The sequence below is a fragment of the Syzygium oleosum genome, unplaced genomic scaffold (assembly GCF_021117445.2).
Source record: "Syzygium oleosum isolate NSW1041296 unplaced genomic scaffold, Sole_v2.1 Sole_v2.10, whole genome shotgun sequence".
In the NCBI taxonomy this organism is placed as follows: Eukaryota; Viridiplantae; Streptophyta; class Magnoliopsida; order Myrtales; family Myrtaceae; genus Syzygium; species Syzygium oleosum.
This window is the reverse complement of record NW_026607494.1, coordinates 3,324,883-3,347,285: the sequence shown is the minus strand read 5'-3', so window position 1 is coordinate 3,347,285 and position 22,403 is coordinate 3,324,883. Positions and strand designations below refer to the sequence as shown.

At 37.2% G+C, this 22,403-nt stretch overlaps 1 protein-coding gene and 1 pseudogene across 1 annotated transcript; both read right to left on the bottom strand.

Annotated features, from left to right (window-relative positions):
* Nucleotides 1–180: 180 nt before the first annotated feature.
* LOC130139089 (secreted RxLR effector protein 161-like) lies at nt 181–759 on the bottom strand. The gene has a single exon (XM_056315321.1). The coding sequence runs from the start codon at nt 757–759 to the stop codon at nt 181–183; it is 579 nt and encodes a 192-aa protein (XP_056171296.1).
* A 7,156-nt stretch (nt 760–7,915) lies between these two features.
* On the bottom strand, nt 7,916–17,176 carry LOC115678576 (UBP1-associated protein 2B-like; annotated as a pseudogene).
* Between the last annotated feature and the right edge of the window lie 5,227 nt (nt 17,177–22,403).

The window sequence follows — 22,403 nt, the reverse complement described above, 5'->3', positions numbered from 1 at the left end:
ATCGGATTATCTATCGAGCAAACACCAAACAATCTTCTTAGCTTCAGAAACGTGGGCAACTTGAGGGGTTTAGTGAATATGTCCGCTACTTGATCGTCACTTTTGCAGAAAATAAGATTAATCCTTCGTAAGATCCCTCAGAGAGTGATACTTTACGTCTATGTATTTGCTTCTACTACGTTAAACAGGATTTTTGGAGAGTTTAATGACTGAGCTGCTGTCACAGTAAATGGAAGTTGCTCCTTGTTGCTTGAACAGAAGTTCTTCAAGAATCTTCCTTAGCCAAATAGCTTGACAGGCATATGAAGTTGCAGCTACGAACTCAACTTCAATTGCTGATAAAGAAACAATTGGTTGCTTCTTTGAGGACCATGACATAGCTCCTGAACCCAGCATAAAAATGTATCCTAAAGTGCTTCTTCTATCATCTAGATCTCCAGTATAATCACTATCTGCAAAGCCAAATAAATATGACTTCTCTTCCTTCTTATAAAACAGCCCATAAGCAGCAATACCTTGCAAGTATCGAAAAATTCTTTTTGCAACATTAAGATGCATCTCTCTTGGGCATTCCATGTACCTACTAATGAGACTCACGGCATGCATTGTATTAGGTCGTAAGTACATCAAGCTTCCCACAATTTGCTTGTAGAGGGTGTCAGCCGCCTTTCTTCCTTCAGGATCTTTCAAATGCTTCAAACCAAACTCAATTGGTGTACTCACAGAATTGCAATTCTTCATCTGAAACCTGTCTAACATTTCTTGAACATATTTCTTTTGAGAAATAAAAATCCCCGCTACTAATTGAGTCACTCCAATGCACAAAAAGTAATGCATCATTTGTTTTTGCAGGTCATCAAACAAAAATGCTAGTTTCACATCCAATTGGAAGATAGGCCATGAATTTTGAGCTACCAATGCAATCATCAACCTTATTATATCATGCCGTGCGACAGGTGCAAAGACTATTTTTATAATCCACACCAAACTCTTGCTTATAGCCTTTAGCTACTAAGCATGTCTTGTACTTCTTAACTTCGCCATTTGCTTTCAACTTTGTCTTGTCAACCCACTTAACACCAATTGTTTTGTGCCCTCTAGGAAGATCTATCAACTCCCAAGTATTGTTTCTTTCAATGGCTGCAATTTCTTTATCCATCGCATTCCGCCAACTCGATTGTTTTACAATAACGTCGAAAGTTGTAAGATCACAATCGGAAAATAGAGCAAAATGTGTAAGTGGGTCTTTAGATTGATCAATTTCAGTTACCTCATAATCAGTCATCCACGCGGGTCTCCTTCTAACATGTTGTGGCGTTGTTCGGCTACAAATGGACTTTGAGCATCTTCTGGGGAAGTTTGAGGGATTGTTGGCTAATGCACATTCTCCATAGGTTGCTGTCTTTCCTCATCATTATCCAAGTCTACTGGAATATGGTCTCCAGCACTATTCTTGCTCCATGACCAGGTTCGATCTTCATCAAAGACTACATCACGACTGATAATGATTTTCTTGGTGATAGGATCATAAAGCTTATAAGCTTTTGATTGATCACTAATGCCAAGAAAAATGCATTTTTCTCCCTTGTAATTTAGCTTTTTCCTCTTCTAGTCTGGAACGTAGCAATACACCAAAAATCCGGAAATGGTCTAGTGCTAGTCTTTGGCCGTTCCATGCTTCCTTTAGTGTCATATTTTGAACAGCAAGAGTGGGACTCCCGTTCAAAATATGAATTGCTCTAATTGACTGCTTCAGGCCAAAAGCTTTTCGAAATGCCACTTGTTGTCAAATGGCCCATATTCAAAATAGTGCGATGCTTCCTTTAGCAAATACCGTTTTGTTGTGGCGTATAGGCTGTTGTAAGTTGCCTCTTGATTCCATGCATCTCACAAAAATTGCAAATTCATGTGAGTTGTATTCTCCACCACGATTAGTGCGAAGAACTTTTATTGACTTGCAAACTTCTTTTTCAACAAGTGCTTTATAGCTTTTAAAGGCTACAAAAGCTTTAGATTTTTCCTGCAAAAAGCAAAACCAAGTCATCAATGAAGGTAATTATGTATCTTTTACCTCCATTGGAAGATGGATTTATCGGCGTGCAAATGTCTGAATGAACGAGCTCCAAAGTCTTTCTTGCTCTCCATGATTTTCCTTGTGGAAATTGACTACGGTGTTGTTTACTATCAACACATTCATCACAAATTTGAGAAGCTGTAATTTGAGGAAGACCAGTAACCATGTTCTTTTGATGTAGTGTTCTTAGCCCACCAATATTGAGATGTCCATAATGAAAATGTCATAACAAGCATCATCCTTTGATCTCACGGAGAAGCATGAATGGGTAATATTGTGGAGATACAGCTTCGTTTCTCCGTCATACTGACTTGGGCAATTAAGCCCAATTTTTCATCTTGTATTATGCAAATGTCTCCTTTGATAGAGATCTCATATCCCTTCTTTTGTAGTTGGCCAACACTCAGCAAATTGGTCTTTAACTCAAGGACATAAAAAACATTTGAGATGGTCTGCAAAAAAATTTCCCTTTGTGTGAATTGTTACCTTCCCTTTTCCCATAACAGAGACGGTGGAATTATTTCCAAACTTCACAGTGTTGCGGAAAGATTCATCCAAATCAGAGAACACTTTTTTTTATCTCCACTCATGTGGTTGCTGTAGCCAGTGTCTAAGTACCACATGTTTGGTTGAGTTCCTTCCTTAACGTGACACACCGTCAAAAGTGACACTTCTTCTTCTTCTTTTTCTGCAAAGTTAGTTCTTTCTCCACTTTGTCCATTCAAATTAGTTCAACATTTTGATTTGTAATGGCCATACCTGTGACATCTGAAAACACTCTATATTGGATTTGTCCGCTGACTTTGGTCCGTAACCAAGTTGAATGCTCCACAACCTCTTCCTTTCCCTTGAGGATCATAATACTGGTTATTGTCATTATTTGAGCTACTGCGATCATTGTTTCTTATTGTGTTTGCCTCTTCCACGCTTACCGCACCATCCTTCTTTATTTGTTTTAGATGATGATGAAAAATGGTTTTTAGTTGAAGCCTTCAACGCTTGCTCCTCCATCTCTTGCTATTGGAATTTTTGTTCATGAACCAATAAGGAACCTGCAATTCATCAATTGAAAGTTGTTCGATATCCTTGGCTTTTTCTATGGAACAAACAACAAAGTTGAATTTGGTGTCAAGGATAGAAGAATTTTCTCAATTATGGTGACATCCTCCGTCTTGTCGCCATGAATTCGCATCTTATTGACAATTGCTATTGTCCGGGAAAAATAGTATGTGACTAGACCTATTAAACGGGTGGATCGGGTCGGGTTTGGGTCGGATCATAAATGGTCCGACCCAAATTGACCCATTAACCCGTTTATGACCCATTTATTCATAGTATAAATATCTCGACCCATACCCGACCCGACCCAACCCATACCCGACCCAACCCATATTGCTAAAACACTTTTATATTTAACCTAATCTAGGAATACTTGTTTCTTATGATTTTTTTTTAAATTATACTGCTAAAACATTTTATGCAATACAAAGCTAGTGAAAAAATTTTATAATTTTTTTTAAAATTGAGGTTCTGTTTGTTTTACGAAAAATGCGACATTTCTAGAAATTTTTTTCCATAAAGTCATTATCCAAGAAAATAAAAAAAAAATTAATATTTTTTTATTTTTTAAATCGAATTTTTAATTATTTTTATTTTTTCTTTTTCCTTTATTTTTGGCCGATCGCCGGCCGCCGTGGCCGGCGACCGACCACAGGCGAGGACGAGCTCGCCGGAGGCCGGCGAAGCTCGTTCTCGCCAGGTCGGCGAGGCTGGAGCCTCGCCGGGATCGGGCGAGCCTCGAGGTTGCCGGAATCGGGCGAGCTCGAGGCTGGAGCCTCGCCGGGATCGGGCGAGCCTCGAGGTCGCCGAAATCGGGCGAGCTCGAGCTTCGCCGGCCTCCGGCGAGGTCATCCCGCCCCGGTGGCCGGTCGCCGTGGCCGACCACCGGCCGGAATAAAAAAAAAAAAGAAAAAGAAAGAGGAGAAAAGAAAAAAGAAAAAATAAACGAAAAAGAGAAAAAATAAAAATAATTAAATTTCGATCTTTTTTAAACATTTTTGTAAAGAGGGAGAGAGTGTGTGGATGGGTCTAGTAGGTGGGTTGGACATGGGTTTCAAACTCAATCCATTTAGACCAATTTATCTTTAAGCTTTAAAATTTAAAACCCATTTAAGGTTGACTCTTTAAAATTAAAGTGACCCATATATGACCCATTTATTTTTAAATGGGTCATATATGGGTTTAAGACCCATTTTGACACCTCTATATGTGACCGACTCTCCCGATTTCATTCGTAGCATTTCGAACTGTGAACGAAGTGTTTGAAGTTGCTGCCTCTTCGCTCTTGTTGATCCTTGATATTTCTTCTTCATGGAGTCCCAAATTTGCTTGGAGGTATCCTAGCAAAGAATTATTTCCAAGATTGATCTATTAATAGCTTGGAAAAGATAATTTTTGGCCTTGAGATCTTTTAGCTTTAATGCATCCAGATCTGCTATTTGCGTAGCCAACAACACAGCTCCTTCCTCTGGTTCTGCAACTCCAGAGGTAACTACTTGCCAATACTCTTTAGACCCGAGGAAATTTTCCATCAGCATGCTCCAATGATCATAGTGACCATCAAAACGCGGGATAGCTGGTTGCGCAAATATTTCCAAGGCCATCGATTTCAACTACTGTTGCACGAGTAAAAACGGAATAGAACTACTACTGTATTCTTACGAACTCTCTTTTTGGCTCTCAACCATTTGTGGCTCACTTTTTTTTACGTGATTGAACTCTCAACGCTCTCTACGAAAACAAGCTCCGATACCACTGGTACAAAAAAGGCACAGCCGTGGATAAAGAAAGAGACACTCTAAGGAAAATACTTCTCTGCTTACATTTTACTTATTTGACAAAAGACATTTAAATAGGCCACTGATAACAACTGGATAACTAAAAGATAGCAACAAAAGAAACCAACTCCTAAAATCTAGAACGGTAACATAAAATCCCAACAAATCAAATAACTTTGACTTATTCTAAAAAAATCAAATTGACTGATTTTAGCCAATAGACCGGACTCGTGCTTGCGTTTTGCCGGAGCCATTTCTCGGTCAGTGCCGATTTTGTCGAAATTTGATGCAAAATCGAAATGAGACCGGGGGGAAAATCTTCCATACGTTGACGGTGCATGAAACCGATGATACCACCGCTCATCATCTCTGCGCATCGCCGATGGGAACCCACGGGATCGATCATCATCTCCTCCACATCAACAGCAAAGTCCAAGCCGGCATGCCCGACATGACATCACAGGACAAGCTTGCTGCTAATTTTTTTCAGAAGATCTTTCGACTATAGCTTGAGGGACCCTTCTTAATCTGTGTAGTTAAAGCTTCTAAGGATTTCCCCCTCAATTGTTTTTCGTTCTCTTTTCTTCTAGGAATATTTGATGATCATTAATTGATTATTCATGCCCTTTCTTTTTGCACATTCTTGGTCGAAGAGAGTTCTCCTTCATTGGATGAGATGATGACTCTGATGCGGGAACCATCAATGGCATCCTTGAAAGATGTGGTTACTTGTCCTCGAACTCGGTGATAGACTAGGAGTGTAACCACATTCACATGGAATTAGCTGTCAATTTATGTGAATTTCGACTAGGGTCGCGCTTTTTTCACTCCTTCATTGGCTAAACCACGCCTCAGTGCAGTGTTTTGATGATTATTATCCTTCATGGATCCCACCTTTCAGCATCTGAGAGCTACTATGCATTGGATTTTTCCCTTTCTTTCTTGTGGGTCCCTTTCCTTCATCCTTTTCCTTCTCTCTTTTGCGGGCAATCCTCCTTTCACGCTTTTTGTAAAGAGTTGAGGAGGATGCAAAGGGTGATCATCAGAATTGTGAGGCCACAACAAGTCTGAGTCAGCAAGGCTCCACGCTGGAGATCTCCATCTGAACTAATTGTTGGAGACCTTCCTGGGAGGTGTCTGGTTTGGCCTCTTTGACGTGCCGCTACGTGACAGTTTGCTGGATCCACTATGGTACCACCTTAAAGGCGGCGACGCGGTGGAGAAGAGCTACATCTCCAGCGACATCCAACTCTCTATCTGGATTGGCACCCAAGGCGTGGAGCTCAAATGCACTGTACGTGGTTCATGCTCTAAGATCTACCAGTCTCCAAAGTTGTACCTACAGGTGATGATGATCGAAGCTCAAGACCTCCACATCACTGTGAATATGCCACCACAGACGGTGCGAGTGGTGAAGGTCAAGGCACAATCCATGTGGACGTGGTGAGAATTAAGGAGTACAGTTTCTTTACATCTTGATTTGATTGTTTGTTGCCCTTAAGTAACTGATACTACCAAGTGCCATGACTAGGAGTTAAAGCATTCTGCTACAGCGTTCATTTTCTCTTTCTTGAAAATCGACTTGAGTTCAAAGAAATTCTTTTGACCTCACTTGCTAATTTCCAGTATTAAGGAGAAGAAATTTTGTGTCTCTATTACATTCTGATAGTCAAGGTAGTGTTTCAGCTTGTGTTGTTTTCTAGTTTCTTACTTGAATATGGTGAAGAAGCTTGTTTGTAATTGAATTGGAATGGCGGTGTTTTACCTTGACTATTGCGCTCTGCATCCTCCTTAACTCTGCTGGAGGTTATCAGGAAGCAAAAAAAATTGCCCGTAGGGAGAAAGAGAGGGCAAAGAAGATAAAGGAAAGTGGGATCCACAAAAAAAGATAAGAAGGAAACCACAAAGGGGATGAGAAACACATGGTAAAAGTAAAACCCATGAAGGGTAAAATTGTCAGAACACTGTATTAAGAAGTGTTTTAGCCAAATAATCAGTGGAACAAGTGCAGCCTTTTTTACTATTATTATGCAATGCTGGTTAGCAATATACTTTAAAAATTCCTTTAAGGGCACGAATGAAAATCATTCCCTTCCCTGGACCAATTTCTGACTAGAATTAGATTTTTTTATTTCTATTCCCTCGACGAGTTTACAAGCAAAAAGTAGTTTTTGATAATGACATAAAATTTTTATCCCCAGAATAAAAATTTGTTTAATATGTTATTTTTAAATTTCTATTCCCGGCGGCTAGCGGTGGGCAGGCGGCGGCAAACAGCCAGCGGCGAGAGCGAGCGATAAAAAGAGTTATTTATGTATATATTTCAGAAATAGAAAAGTAAAAAAAATCTACTTCTCATTTCTGTTCCAAATCTATTTCTGAACTAAATATTTGTCCCAGAAATTTAAAAAAAAAAAAGTTGGATTGTCAGACGGATTTCAGTTCCAAACCTGTTCCTGAGACAAAAAATTTAAAAAAAAAGAAAAAAAAAACAGAATGGTTATTACTTACACCCAGCAATCCTCTCATTTGTAATTGATTCACAGAAAGAATCCTTTTAACTCTCTGTGTCTATGTTGCCTTTTGTCTCTTTGGGTATTCACTCTCCACTCTATTTGGTTCCTCCAACTAGATTCAAGTACTCGGGCTAGCATTGGTGTTTTTAAGGAAATTTTTAAACAATTTGGTGATTAACTGTGATCAACAAAAAGAGGTTAGAAACAACCTGATCAATCTCGTTCCTCGAGCTATATGCTTCTCTCGAAAACAGAAAGGATCGAAACTAATAACACCAACAATGAATGGATCAGCTCTCGCAAGGCAGCGATCAGTCGCACAATGATCGGCAGAAGTTTACTTGCCAATATATTCATCCCTCACATTTAGAACTCGAGATTTGCATTTTCTCGGTGTGTTTGACCTTCTGTCGTTTGCTGAGCAAGCTCATTTTTGCCATAATGTTAAGGAGGATCAAGACAGCCAAGATATTGAAACACACTCACTGCAGCGCAAGTATAAATCTATAAAGTGAACAAAGAATCTCTAGACAATTACTCTGCTCCAAAATAACTTGCATTCCATGGAAAGATCAAAGCAACCTAGATGTTACCACTAATTTGAAATGACACAGAAATAAGCATTCAAAACTTTGAATTTCCACAGAGAGAGAGAGAGAGAGAGAGAGAGGTCATGCTACACCAATTCTTAGTCGATCACTGCTTGGCACCGTAATAAGGATAGCCACCCATCCCCATAGGCGGTGTCGGAGGGATGCCAAGCTGGTCTTTCTTCACAGCAAATTGGGGGTGAGTCATTTGAGGCTGTGCCGCATATGGCATGGGTGCCGCAGGAGGGCTAGGGTAAGTAGCACCTGAGTAAGCTGGTGCGGCTTGAGGATAAGGATATCCAGTAGGATCCGGGTTAGGATAAACTTTTCCAGTCTGAGGATATCCTGACTGAGGATATCCTGCTGCCATTGGTGCACCCATTGGAACCATTGTAGCAGGTAGCTGTGGCTGTGCCGTTTTGCGTCCATGTGAATCTGCAAATTTGACAGTTATGCTCCGTCCCGGAAATAAAAAAGAAAGTCTCATCAAGTGAATCCATCTATCCCATAATGCGTCGGTCAGATTATTCCATCCGTCACATAAAGCCTTTTAAATCAGGTATGGATGAGTAAGACATGTACGGCTTCGTGTATGAGAGAACTTGAGCGTTGGAATAAATTATGTGTATTGAACAAATGCAAGAGGCCGAAAAGTTCATTACTCGCCTACCCCAAGCAGCTTTTGTGGATCATCGATGGCTCTTCTCGTAGCCTCGGATGTCTAATAAGTAACAAATCCAAACCCACTGCAAACAACAACAATATAATGACCATCCACAGAAAAGTAACCGAGATAATCTCAATTAGAATCTGAAGATCAAGACAGACACTTAACCGTGATTCAGTTGTATCTTTATCATATGCGACCGAACCTTCTTCAATATCACCATATCTTCCAAAAAAACTGAGCAGCATCTCACTAGTGACATCTGGTGACAACCCACCAATAAAGAGCTTCCTCTGAGCTAAATCAGGCGTACCACTTGACCTAGTCAGTCCCTCACATGCCAGATTACAGACAGCCATCCTTCCCTGAATTTAAAAGTTTTGTAAGAACCGCAATTATTAATTACAAGAGTCAAGAGGAAGTGCTACGTGTTTCGACAAACAGCCTGGCTTCTATGTCTGATATGGCTACCTAACAATAGATGGCAATTAAATTCTCCTTATCGATTTTCAAAAGGAGGAAACCATCTTGGGCACAGTAAAGCTTGGAGTTATTGCTTCTGCAAATAATTATGACATGGCAAACTGAAAGAATTATCAGCTTCTAAGCAGTAAGATGATCTTCCATAGTAATTCTACCTCAAATTTGATTTATGAAGCATTTATCTAAAATTTCTCTTAATAAAAATGCTATGAGATCTCACTTAAAAACTGCTTCCATTATCATAGAACATGCTTCAAAAAAGCTGATTTTACAAATTAAGATTTACGTCCTCCATCTTTTCTTCAATCAATAAATACTCACTAATGAAACATCATATCCATACTGCAATCGCCATAATATTACAGCATTCAACAGAGAGTTTTTGAACTCTAGTAAAGTGTGTGTGAGTACATGTATCAGGGCGAAATGCAGAAACAGTGCGAAACACGCGCACAGAGAGAGAGAGAGAGAGAGAGAGAGAGAGAGAGAGAGAGAGAGAGAGAGAGAGAGAGAGCACTATAGCATTAGCTGCAGAAAGTGAGAAATTGGCATATACATACATCAATCATTTTGCTAGGTGCCCTCAGTGTAATTTTAGTTGACTCCATATTTTTGTAAGTAATGAAACCATAACCGCGCGATTTCCCTGTTGCTTTGTCATAAATGACAGCGCCTTCTTCTGTTTCTCCATGAACTTGAAAGGCCTGGAACAAAAAAATGTCCTTAATTGCTTCGAGATCAATAATCCATGCATAGACTTCAATAATGAGGAGAAAACATCTAGAAGCGAAGCAAAATTAAGGAATAAAGATCTCTCCCTCCCTCGCAATTGTGACAGCTCACAACAGGGAATTCGAACACAATGGCACACGGACACAATCAGCAAGCAGCAAGCAATGCACTCACAGCACACAGCGTTTCTGAAGTGGTATTCCAGGCCAAGCCACAGACAAAAAGCTTTCGGTGGACAGGATCTGCGGTCGTGATACTTTTTATTTCTTCTGCAATTGAAGGGTATTGGGATCCTCTTTATTTGTCAACATGCAAACAAACACACTTGCACAGGGTCAATCACACAGCATACAGTTCACTAGCACAAACATTACATTCTCAGGTAAAAGCATGTATAAAAAACAAGACTGCCCTAGCACATAGGCAGACATAAGCGGAAAGAGCAAAGCTACCAGCTGAGGCATCCCTCGTTTGCCATAATCCATGAAACTCTATACAAAAGCTCGAATCAAGGAGGGTCTGATCCCAATAAAACTAAAGCAGCATTGTTGACACTGAGGAGCGCCACAATAGTATTTTTAGATAATCAGACTTCTATTAGTTTGAATAATGAATTCAGCCAAGTCAGAACCAGACTCGTCCGGACTCAGGAGCCCGAAGGGATGATGTTACCATCAAAAGGACAGCAAATAAACATTGACATGTTACGACAAATTAACAGGAATGTATAGGCAGACCCTCTAAGAAATGAAATGCGAATATGACTATAACCTATCAATAAAAGCTGAGACAGAGCCTCCTGGTTCGGCCACAACCGAATAAGCCACCAAGATTTGAGAAGACATAGCAGCCGCAGCCGGTTCTCGGCATTACCGGCACAAATTGAAAAACACCAAAAGAGAAGATTTTGTTACCCCTCACAGACATTTTCGGCGAGCTGCCAACGTACTTGGGCAATTAGCTCTTACACTCACGTTCCATCAAATCCATTTAAATCAGCCATGGCGAATAAACTTCGACAAAATAATCAAAACTACGGGAAACTACCTACAAGGTCCCGAAACATATTACTGACGAACGAAATCCCAAAACGTCAGATACCCTTTGAGAATACCAGTTAAATTTCGCGTAAATAAACGCCCGGCTCCCACTCACTTCGCTGATCAAATCAAACAAGCTCCCAAGGCTCGTTCTTGTCTTCTACGACCGCTCGAGATTTGCCAAACCGAAATTCATCAAAGATGACCGACGAAACTAGATCACCCATCATCTGACGATGCTAATTCACACCGATCGGCGAAACCCAATTGCTAAAAAAAGAAAGACGATCAAAAGACGCGATGCAAAGAATCGAGCGAAAGAAGGCGGCGGGGGAGGGGGGCAAGAGGAGGGGACGCACAGCTTAGCGAGGAGCTCGACGAGGTGGGGCTTCGCGAGGGGCTCGAGGAGCGACTGGAGGTGCTCCTCGGAGTCGGGAGGATCGCCGTTTCCGACGGTCTCGTCGAGCTTTCTCTTCTTCAAATCCTCTCTTTGCTTCCGCTGAATCCTCCTCCTCCTCCTTCTTCTTCAGAGTGTCGTGGCTTCTTGCTTCTCCGGTTCTACTCCGGCTAGGGTCTGCGGCTTCGTTGATTGGACTTCGTGCGGGGTTCCCACGACACCCGTCGGATTATCATCCTCGAATTTTTTTTTTTCACTTTTATCTTCTTTTTATTTCAATCGAATCCTTATATTTTCTATGGATCATCAGTTCCCGATTCGATCCGGTTCCTGATTCCGTCAGGAGAACCATTCCCAAAAAATCGGGAATCAGGGACCGGACCAATTGGTCCTAGGATCGGGAATCGAATTGGACCACCGATCCGGTTTAGTCAATTTTTTTTTCCCACTACTTAATACCATATATTTTAAAACTAGATTTATGTTCCCCATGCCAATTATACATAATCACAAAAACAAGCATGCAATTCGCACCAATTCGATGACGAATTGTGTTTCCCATGCGGACTACACGTATGTTCTAAAATTGGAATTGTATTCCCCATACCAACTGCACAATCACAAAAAAAAAAAGTATATATTACATCGGTTCTACTTTTATGAACTGGGAACCGGACCGACAATCCCGGGAACCGGACCAAAACGATCGGTTCGGTCTGGTTCGGGCGGTTTCCTGTTTGGGCGGTCCGTTTTGCACACTCCTAGTATTTTCCAAATTTTTCAAATCAACCCCTTTTGCTAACGCAAAGTGTTTAATCAGATTCCACCGGCACAAAATCTGGCCAAATCCAGTTGAATGCGGTCGTCGAGGATGCAAGATTATAACGAGAATTAAACATTACATACGTAATTATAACGTGAATTAGATATTATTTAAGTACATACCCACCGCGAATAGTTGTGGAGAGCATTCGACATAAGTGAACTTTTACATTATCTAAATTTTATGATATATACGTTTTGAATTTTTTTTTTAACACCATACATCCGAGACCTTCGCAATATATAGATGTTGGCACGTAGAATAATATATATATTTTCTATGACTTTGAAATTTGAATAATATACTTTTGCTTTCATTCAATCTTAAGTGAACAAGCCCTTAATCCATTCACTGTATACAACCCACGATGGGTGCTTATTTAGGTCCACGTCACACTTCCATGTCCACCAACGATTACATCGGTCGGATCTGGCCAGATTTTGTGTCGGAGGGACTTGATTGCAATAAATAAAAGTATATGAACTTGATCCGGAAAAGTAGTAAAAGTATACGGACAAAAAGTACAATTTTTGCCATCCCTTTTGGTCCATAAGAATAAGGATTTATTTGGTAACCGGCCAAGTAGTACCTGATTCTATTCTTTTATTCTCGAAAACAAAAAAAGAACAGAAATCCGTTTAGTAAATTTTTTTGTTCTCGGAAACAAATCTGTTACTAGAAATAGTTTTGAAACAGAATCAAGAATAAACAAAAAAAGTTGATTCTTGATTCTAGGAACAAGAATCAGAAATGGAAAAGAAAATTTTTTTTTCTTCTTCTTTCCTGGCCTATGGCTAGCGTTCGGCCACAGGCCAGGGCCGGCAAGGACGAAGGCTGAACCCTCACGATCTGGGCAAGAGCTGCCCTTGCCGGATCCGGCGAGGGTTGGACCCTTGGGGCCTAGGCGAGGGCGGCGGCAAGGGTCCAGCCCTCGCCTGTGGCCAGCGACCTAGCCATGGGCCAAGGAAGGAGAAGAAGAAAAAAAGAAAAAAAAAGGAAAAAAAGAGAAACAAAATATTCAAAAATTCAAAATAATATTAATAAAAAGAAATTTTATATAGTTATCAAACGCATTTATATTCTTTTTCTATTCCAGGAATAGAAATTTTGGGTAGTTACCAAACGCATTTAAATGCTTAGAAATTGTTTGCGGGAATGGAATAAAAAAAATCATTTCTAAGCAGAAATTCATTCCGAGAACAGAATGGTTGCCAAACACATCCTAAAATACTAGAGTATATGTTATGTATGGTTTCAATGCTAGTAATTACAACAACTACTCGAAGACTTTGCAGGATAAAAAATAAGCAAACTGCTAAAAAGTGTGGGTCAAACATTAATCTAATGACAATATAACAATTAGGGACGATATTGGTCATTTCAAAAAGTAACACGTAAGGAAATAGTATACTCCGCTTTTTTCGCGAAAAATGATTACTTGTATTGCTTACAAAAATAAATTAACCAAAATTTCATTCTCCATAAAAATATTTAGACATTTCTATGATTTTTTTAATCCAATGAAAGTTATAGTATCATTAAACTTAAGATAGCTTTCTCGGAAGTTTGTTTGAGTTCATATATTAACTTTTTTAACCTACACACTATGTCTTCCTTTTGTTTAAATGAAAAGCCCTTAGGTTAGTACGTATAAACATCTTGCCATAAATTCCCATTAAGAAATGCAATTTTGACATCCATTTGGTGTAATTTTAAATCGTGATGAGCCACTAAAGCCATAATGATTCTAAGTGAATTTTTTTTAATGGTGAAAAGGTTTCCTTATAATTAATGCATTATATGAGTAAAACATTTAGCAACAAGTCTAGCCTTATAATGTTCGATATTACCTTTTGGGTCGTGCTTGGTCATAAAGACCTATTTACACCTGACCTTTTTACATCCTCTAGGTAATTCAACAAATCCCAAACTTGATTCTCATTCATAGATTCTAACTCTTCCTTAATGGCATTAAACCATTTAGTAGAATCATCACATTCCTTGGCCTTTGAAAAGATCCATTACCAATTTCTAAGTCAATTTCTGTCTCTTTTAGATAAACCACATAGTTATTAGAAATAGCTAACATCTTTTCTTTTTGAAATCTTCTTAATGCTATTTTTTGTGGCTCAACTACCATAGGTTCAATATTGACATTTTCATTGTGGAGTGCTCGATAATTTATTTGTTATTTTTTATTATTGTTGGATTGAACTATAATATCAGGAATAACAACTTTAGAAGTTTTGGGTGTAAGAACTTTCGCCCTAACTTCTTGAATGAAACATTACGCCTTCTTTCAATCCCGCTAATGTCACAATTTTCAATAAACCTAGTATTTCTAGATTCAACAATTCTTGTACTATGATTAAGATAGTAAAATCTGTACTCTCTAGATTTCTTTGCATAACCAATGAGGTAATCCCTAGTCGTTCTAAAATCAAATTTCTTTCCATATTGATTGTAAATTCTTACTTTGCTAAGGAAATGAACATTAGAAGTACCAAAAGTTGTGTAGAGCGCATATTTTAGTGCCAAAAGTTTCTTTTAGATCACTTAAGTGCCAAATTTTTTGAAAAACGATCTTTTTAGTGCTAACTCTGATCGATTTAGCCGGAAATCCAACGTGGCCTTTTTTTTATATTAATTTCTTAAGCCGACGTGGCTCACTGAAGGGTCCAGTCAGCATCTAAAGCCATAAACAACATCATTTAGTAGTTTTCCCCAAAATAAGAACCCTAAATCGCCAAATTGAAAGGGAATCCCAATTTCAAACCCTAACCGACCATTGAATCGAAATTCACACCATATTTCGGTTTCCCTCAAATTGAGTGACACAGAGAGAGAAATGCACTTTTTTACCATGGACAACGAGTAAGTGATAGCGAGTGAGGGCAGGCTTGCGATGATGAGCAAGCGACCAGGAGAGATGCGATGAGGCTCGCATTTTTACTTAAGTTCAAACGACGTTGCTTTTGCCATGGACGGCATGCGGCATAGTTTTTTTCATTACCCAGCCACGTTGGACTGAGCAACGTCAATTCACACATCCACGTGGACTGGGTTTTTAAACAATTATGACATGTTATATTTTTTATTTACAAATGCCATGTAATCAATTTGGTTGGAATTTCTTGCCGTTAATGCTTAAATAATCATTTTTTTCTCCAATTTGGCACTTAAGTGAGCCAGCGAAAACTTTGACACTAAAGTGAATGTCATATATAACTTTTGGCACTTCTAGTGTCCTTTTCCCCTTCTATTGGACAACCCCAAACATGCAAATATTGTAAACTAGGTTTCATTCATGTCCACAGTTCAAAAGTAGTCTTTGGAATTGTCTTTTCTAGGAACCCTGTTTGATAAGTATATGTAAGTCTTTAATGCATACAAGGATAAGGGTAAAGATTAATAACTCATGATACTCCTAACCATTTCCATTAAATTATGCCTTTTTGCTATACCATTTTGTTACGATGTACCTGACATCGTGTATTGAGCACAAATATCATATCTTTCAAGGAATATAGCAAATGGGCCCGGACATTGTCCTGATTTATTAAACTTTCCATAATATTCATTACCTCTAATTGATTTTATTGTTTTTACCTTTTCTTATTTAATTGCCTCTCAACTTCTTTAATATATACCTCAAGTGCATTCACTAGATTGAGATTAATCGAGCAATAGATTCATGTAACCATTACATGAAAAATCATTAATAAAGGTGATAAAATAACTTTCTCCACCGAAAGATGGAACATTAACGGGATCACATATATCAGTATGTATAATTTCAAGAAATTCCGTGCTTTTTGTGGCATCTTTCTTAGTGTATTTTGTTTGTTTGGCTTTATTACAATCAATACACACTCCAAAATCAGTCAAATTCAAATCCAAAAGAATTTCATTATTCACTAATCTTTGCATTCTTCCTTTGGACATATGACCAAAACGTAAATATTCATCAACTAAACTGCATTTAGTGGCAAGGTCATTAAAGTCTCAACAAAAGCATTATCAAGTTTAAACTTGTAGAGACCATCACGTAAAATTCCAATTCCAATAAAATTGTTATCTTAAATAAATTGAATGTTTTGGAACCAAACTTAAAAGAAAATTCCCGCTACATCAAATTTTTGCAAAGAAACAGAATTGCGAGAAAATGTAGGTACATAAAGGGTTTGAAACAAATCAAAATAATGCTTGGTATCTATGATTAACAAATAAGTGCCAATGCTTTCAGCTGGAGCTTATTTTTGCTCCCTGTGAACACATAGTTCTCATTAGGATTTGTGGTTTAGATCGTAAGGAATCCCTTTCTTTCAAACCAAGCTTTACACTTCAGGCAATCTTTCTTCAAGTGTCCAATACAAAAGTGACATTTAATAAGTTCTTTCTTGTGAGCTTTAGAAGAATCACTCAAGTTGTGTAATCATTTCTTCTTGCTTTTTCCACCTTTTCTTTTGGAATTCTTTTCAGCTTCTTGATTACTTAAGAGATGAACAGAATGAGCCTTTGGATTCTTTGTCCTTGTTTCCTCTTGAACAAGCGTACTTGTCAATTCATTTACATTCCACTTATCCTTTAAGTATGAACTATACTAATAATCCCTCATCAAAGTTCATTCCCAAAATCCTTAATTTTACTGCCGAGTTCGTCATCTCAAGTACATGCTCATGCTTGGTACGTGAATTATCATATTTCATGATGGTCAAAGTGTTCATCAATGAACCATAAGTGACTTATCGGCACTTTGAGAACACTCTTCCACAAATTTCACAAATTCTTTATCGTTGTTAGTTTTGGAAAGTGTAGTCTTTAAGTTGTCTGCAACTGTCATTCGTATAAACATTAAGCTTAATATGTTCGATCTTTCCCAAGCTTTATGGAAAGACCTTTCATTATCACTACTCTCATCAATAATAGCAGTTGGATCTTCTACCTGAAGTGCTAAATCAAGTTCCAGGACACCAAAGTGAAACTGGACTTGTTCACACCAATCAAAGAAATTCATTCCATTTAATAAGAGGAATAGACGACATATGAATGAAGAGTAACATGTACAGATACTGCCAATATGTAAGACAAGAGTCATACATTATTGCTTTGAGAATATCACATAATCAAATTCAAATTAAATAATACATGCACATCATAATTCTTCTTTGGGTGATCTTACGATACACATTAACCATAATGATGCTAATAACTTTTATTTGGTAATTATAAATACCCTTCATTAAAATTTATTTGCTATCTTTGGATATACAAACAAATCTAACATAATATATTAATTAACAAATATTATGTTCATGAATTGTAAGAAATTGATTAATCTTTGGATGAATCCCTAAGTTCATATAATAAATGAACTTCAATATACCCATGACACCAAGGATATGTAATATATCAATTTCAATCATAGTATAAATTAATCGTGGGTAATTGAACGAAACATTATATAATTTTAAAAATTCAAGGGACCTTAAGGTTCAGCCACTTTGGTGACAAACAAACCACTCATGATTGAAATTTTAAATTGTAATGCACAATAATTGTTTCATAATTAAATCATCTCTAAACGGTTAAGATTTAATCACTTTGGTGATAAAGTCGTCATAAAAGTATAAGAATCAAATTATATATTATGATGTCTTAAGAATTTATATGTCAATTCATAAATAAATATATAAATACTTATATCAAAACAATTATAGTGCTGTAAAACATCAAACATTATATACACCAAGAGCAATAAACCCAAACAATAATTCACGTGCAATTTCATTAAGCAGGTTCTTGTATTGATCAATTCGACGTATGTATATTTAATGAGCATTAATGGGAGAACATTAACAAAACCATATATATTTTAATAATTGGAAAAATGAAATTGTAAACTATGCTCTTATACCAACTGTTAGCAATAATGTAATCATTTATGCGAAAATTCAATATCAAAGAATCTTAGTTAATTATTTATTCATGATGAGGGATGAAGACACATGCCTTTATTCATATCAATAATTTTGAGAATTTTTTTTTGTAGAAATAGGAGAAATGAAGAATGCTGATTTCTCTCCCTTAAACCCCTTTTTCTTAACGTATTATATATGATGGAGGATATAATACAACTTTCGTTATCTATGGGTGGAAAGAGGACTGGACTTCTTAGCCTTCAATAAGTGTCTCTCATCGAAGCACATAAAATATTCTATCTTTGTAAAAATTGAAACTTCTCATATTCTATCTTCATAAAAGTTGTAACTTTTCATATCCAATATATTTTTAGCATTTAAATAATTATTAATCTATTAATAATATCACGTGGGCCACAATTATTCTTACATTTTCTTCCTTTTGTCTCAGAACTCGTGATTCTCTTTCTGTATTTTGTGTAAAAGATGAGTATAAAATTTGCTAAACATGCTAAGCATCATTCCTATTTTAAATATCGTAATGTTTAATCACTAGGTTATTGATTAATTATATTTCTGATCTGCGTTTCAGGGGAATCTTTTCATCACTTGGGCATCACCAATATCGAGTGAGGCAGCGACCACATTAATGAACTTGCAATTAGTCAGGCACGCCATTGATTATGTTCTTCGGCAGGCACAGGCTCCGTGCTTTGGAGTAAACCTTACTTTTTGTCTGTTCTACGAAGCGAATTAAATTAATTAATTGATTATTAATTATCCACGGCATATCGAGAACGCATTGATAGAGAGATTAATTTATCGTGGGTAAAAAAACAAAAGAAAACTCGCTCTGCCTTAAATTTCGTTCGCACCCCAAAATTTTCATTATTAAATTGGTAAACTTTCTGCACATCACGGCACAGATCTGAGGAATAAAAGAAATGTTTTTGTTTCGGTGTAATGATTCTTCGAGAGGTTGATAAATGAGAAATATATTTTTCGAAAAAGGGTCTTTGTTAAATAGCGCTTTTAGGGTAATTGTTAACCACACCGAATAAAGAAACATTTTCATTTTTAATTTTTTTTTAACATAATAGGAGAAAAAAGATACTTTGAAAATGACAAACTTTCTTTACTTGGATGTTTCATAGGTGCCCGAAACACTGGTTGATAAAATCCTTTCAAAATAGGAAATGTTGATTTTTGCTTTTCTTTTTTGCCATGAAACAATCGAATTAAGTGACCAATATGCACGTTTCAATTTGACTAAAACTTTTTTGTATGTACTGATCAACGTTGAGGCACACGTGTGAATTGTATTAGAGAAGTCATACATCGAATATTTGGTATGGTATAGAGCCGTTAATATATCTTAATTAACTCATAATTCAATGCTCTAAACTTTGAGTTAAGTTAAAGTCCAACTAGTTGTGTTGATGTGCTCGAAATTAGTCTTCCTCTTGGCGGTCTTTCGGTGTGAAGATATCGTGATTGCTGCTCACATCTCAAGAATCAATGTGCAATCGAGAAACGTTAATAATGTCGTCAAAGCTTTGGTTAAGCATACTTAATAATACTATTTAGTTCAATATCTTAAAAATCGGTTATTTATAATACGAGAAAAGTAGATCGGTTCATTGGAAATTGTAATTCTTTTATGAGGTAACTTCTTCTGATAAGTACCCTCAAAGTCTCTACTTAACATTATCCATAAAAATTATCCACGATAATAGTGCTCCTTTCCCAAACAACTTGCTTCTATACATTACTTCAAGAGCACTTCAAGGAGCATAAGTCAAAGATTTCCACTAGCTCCCTTTATGCCCGAGTGATTGACGAATTTTCACTTTGTGTCCTTGGTGATACTTTTTGTCCGAAATATGTATAGGAAAGAAGGGTCTAGATGAATGAAGAAAAACAGAAACATTAGCAGTAAAAATGTTTACCTCCATCACCAATTTTATGTTATGAACAAGATTAATATCATATATATTACATCTCATAATTGAAATTTAATCGGATTATGGTCGTGTAATTCTTTTTTATTCACACATTCAACATTGGAGGGATTACACATGGATGAATTCAATCACAGAACTATATGTAAGCACGCATGCCATCAATCTAACGTTCAATGCAGTAATTTCCATTAATTCAAGTTCAGGGACTACATTGAACATTTTCATATAGTTCAGGGACTGAATTAAATATGTACCAAAAGTTCAGGGATGACATTGAACAAATTAAAAGTTCAAGAACTAAATTAAACATTAGCCTAAAGTTCATGGACTACATTAAACAAATTAAAAATTCATGAACCAAATTGCATATTGGGCCATAATTCAGGGACTATTTGTGTCATTTTCCCATCCAACTATGAATGAATGAAAAAAAATTTATATTGGTAATAGACCTAGTAATTGCTACAACTAAAAGCTGCCTTTATTAATGGTGTTAAATGTGAAATGTGTAAAAAAAGATTGCACAACTTGTGTAGTTAACAATGTTGCACAAAATTCAAGAAAGGTGGGTGGTTATTTTTAAGGGGTATCGGTTCTGAGTGGATTGATTCTCACCTGAATCCAAAAGATTGGAATTGGGAATCGAATCAACATGTTCAGGAAACTACCTGAATCGGCCGGTTTCAATCCAGTTCTCGGTTCTAGCTAGGAATCATCGCATTTTAACTAAGAACCGTCCCATTCGTTTTAGGGAAGAACCATATCCTGATAATAAAATATAAATATTGTACCATTTCATTACACAAGCATTAGTTAGTCAAGTGGTTATGTTGATATTTATTCATGTTGAAGAACATTATTTGACTCTTGATTATTGTAAAAGTATTTTTTTTCCTCTAAAAGAGATTTCAAAGCCAGTTCGGAACCGAATCAGTTCCTAGGTGGAACCGGCGGTTTCAGCCTTGAAATTAGGAATCGAACTAAGTTTGCGGAATTGGGAACCAAATCAGTTTTGATCGAGGTAGGTTCGGTACTGGACCCGGTGCTCACCCTTAAGTTATTTTTAACTCAAAATCATGCCAAAATGCCACTTGAAGATAGGTTGCTCGTGTTATAAGAGCATTAGATTTAGAATATCGAGAACGCAGTGATATGTCTCTTTACCGTAAGTTGCCTCCTTTTGCCATATGAAAAGTCGCTGTCTGTTCCTTTGTTGTGCCAAGGAGAAAAGAAAAGCAGAAAAGTCACTCTGCACATCACGGTCTGATACGAGGAATGAGAGAAATATTATTGTCTTGGTGCGATAATTCTTTGCGTGATTAATATACGAGAAATATATTTCCGAAAAGACTGTTTATTGACTAGTGTTGGAGTACTCGTTGGCCACACTTAATAAAGAAATATTTTCATTTATAATGCATTGATTATAGCATGAGAAAGACGGTACTTTAAAAATGACAAGCTTCCATAACTTAGATGTTCAAGAAGTGCCCGAGATAATTCTTAATGAAATCCTTCCGAAAATGGAAAATGTTAGATTCCGCTTCTTTGTTTTTTGCCACCACGAAGCAGTTGAATTATGTGACCAGCATACATGTTTCAATTTAATTAATACTTTTGTGCATGTGTTAATCAATGCTGAGGTGCACGTGTGAAATTGCGTTAGAGATGTCTCTCTTCGGAGATTTGGTATGAAGCGGTTAATATATCTTAAAAATACATAACTTGATGGTTCAATTTTGAGTAAAGTTAAGTCCAAGTAGATGTGTTGATGACCTCACATTTAGTACTCCTCTTAGCAGTTTTCCTGAGTGAATTGGTATGATATGGAGCGATTAATATATCTTAAATATTACATAACTTGATAGTTCAATTTCGAGTGAAATTAAGTCCAAGTAGATGCATTGATGGGCTCAGAATTAGTATTCCTCTTAGCCGTTTTCCTCAGTGAAGGTGTCGTGACTTATTCTGCATGTCTCAACAATTAACATGCAACTGAATCGTGTTAATAGTGTCCTCGGAGCTTTGATCAAGCATACTTTGCAATACTATTTAGTTCAATATCTTAAGTATTGATTGTACATAACACGACAAAAGTACATCGGTCTATTAGGAATAGTAATTCTTTCATGACTTAGCTACTTTTTGATAAGTACCCTCGACACTACTAAACTAACTTCATAAAAAATTTCCACGATAATGCTTTTTTACCGAACAACTTGATTCTATACATTACTTAAAGAGCACTCCAAGGAGCACAAGTCAAAGATTTCCACTAGCTCCCTTTAAGCACGAAAGATTGAGGCGATTCACTAGCAGTAAAAATATTCTGTCTCCATCACCAGTTTTATGTTTTGAA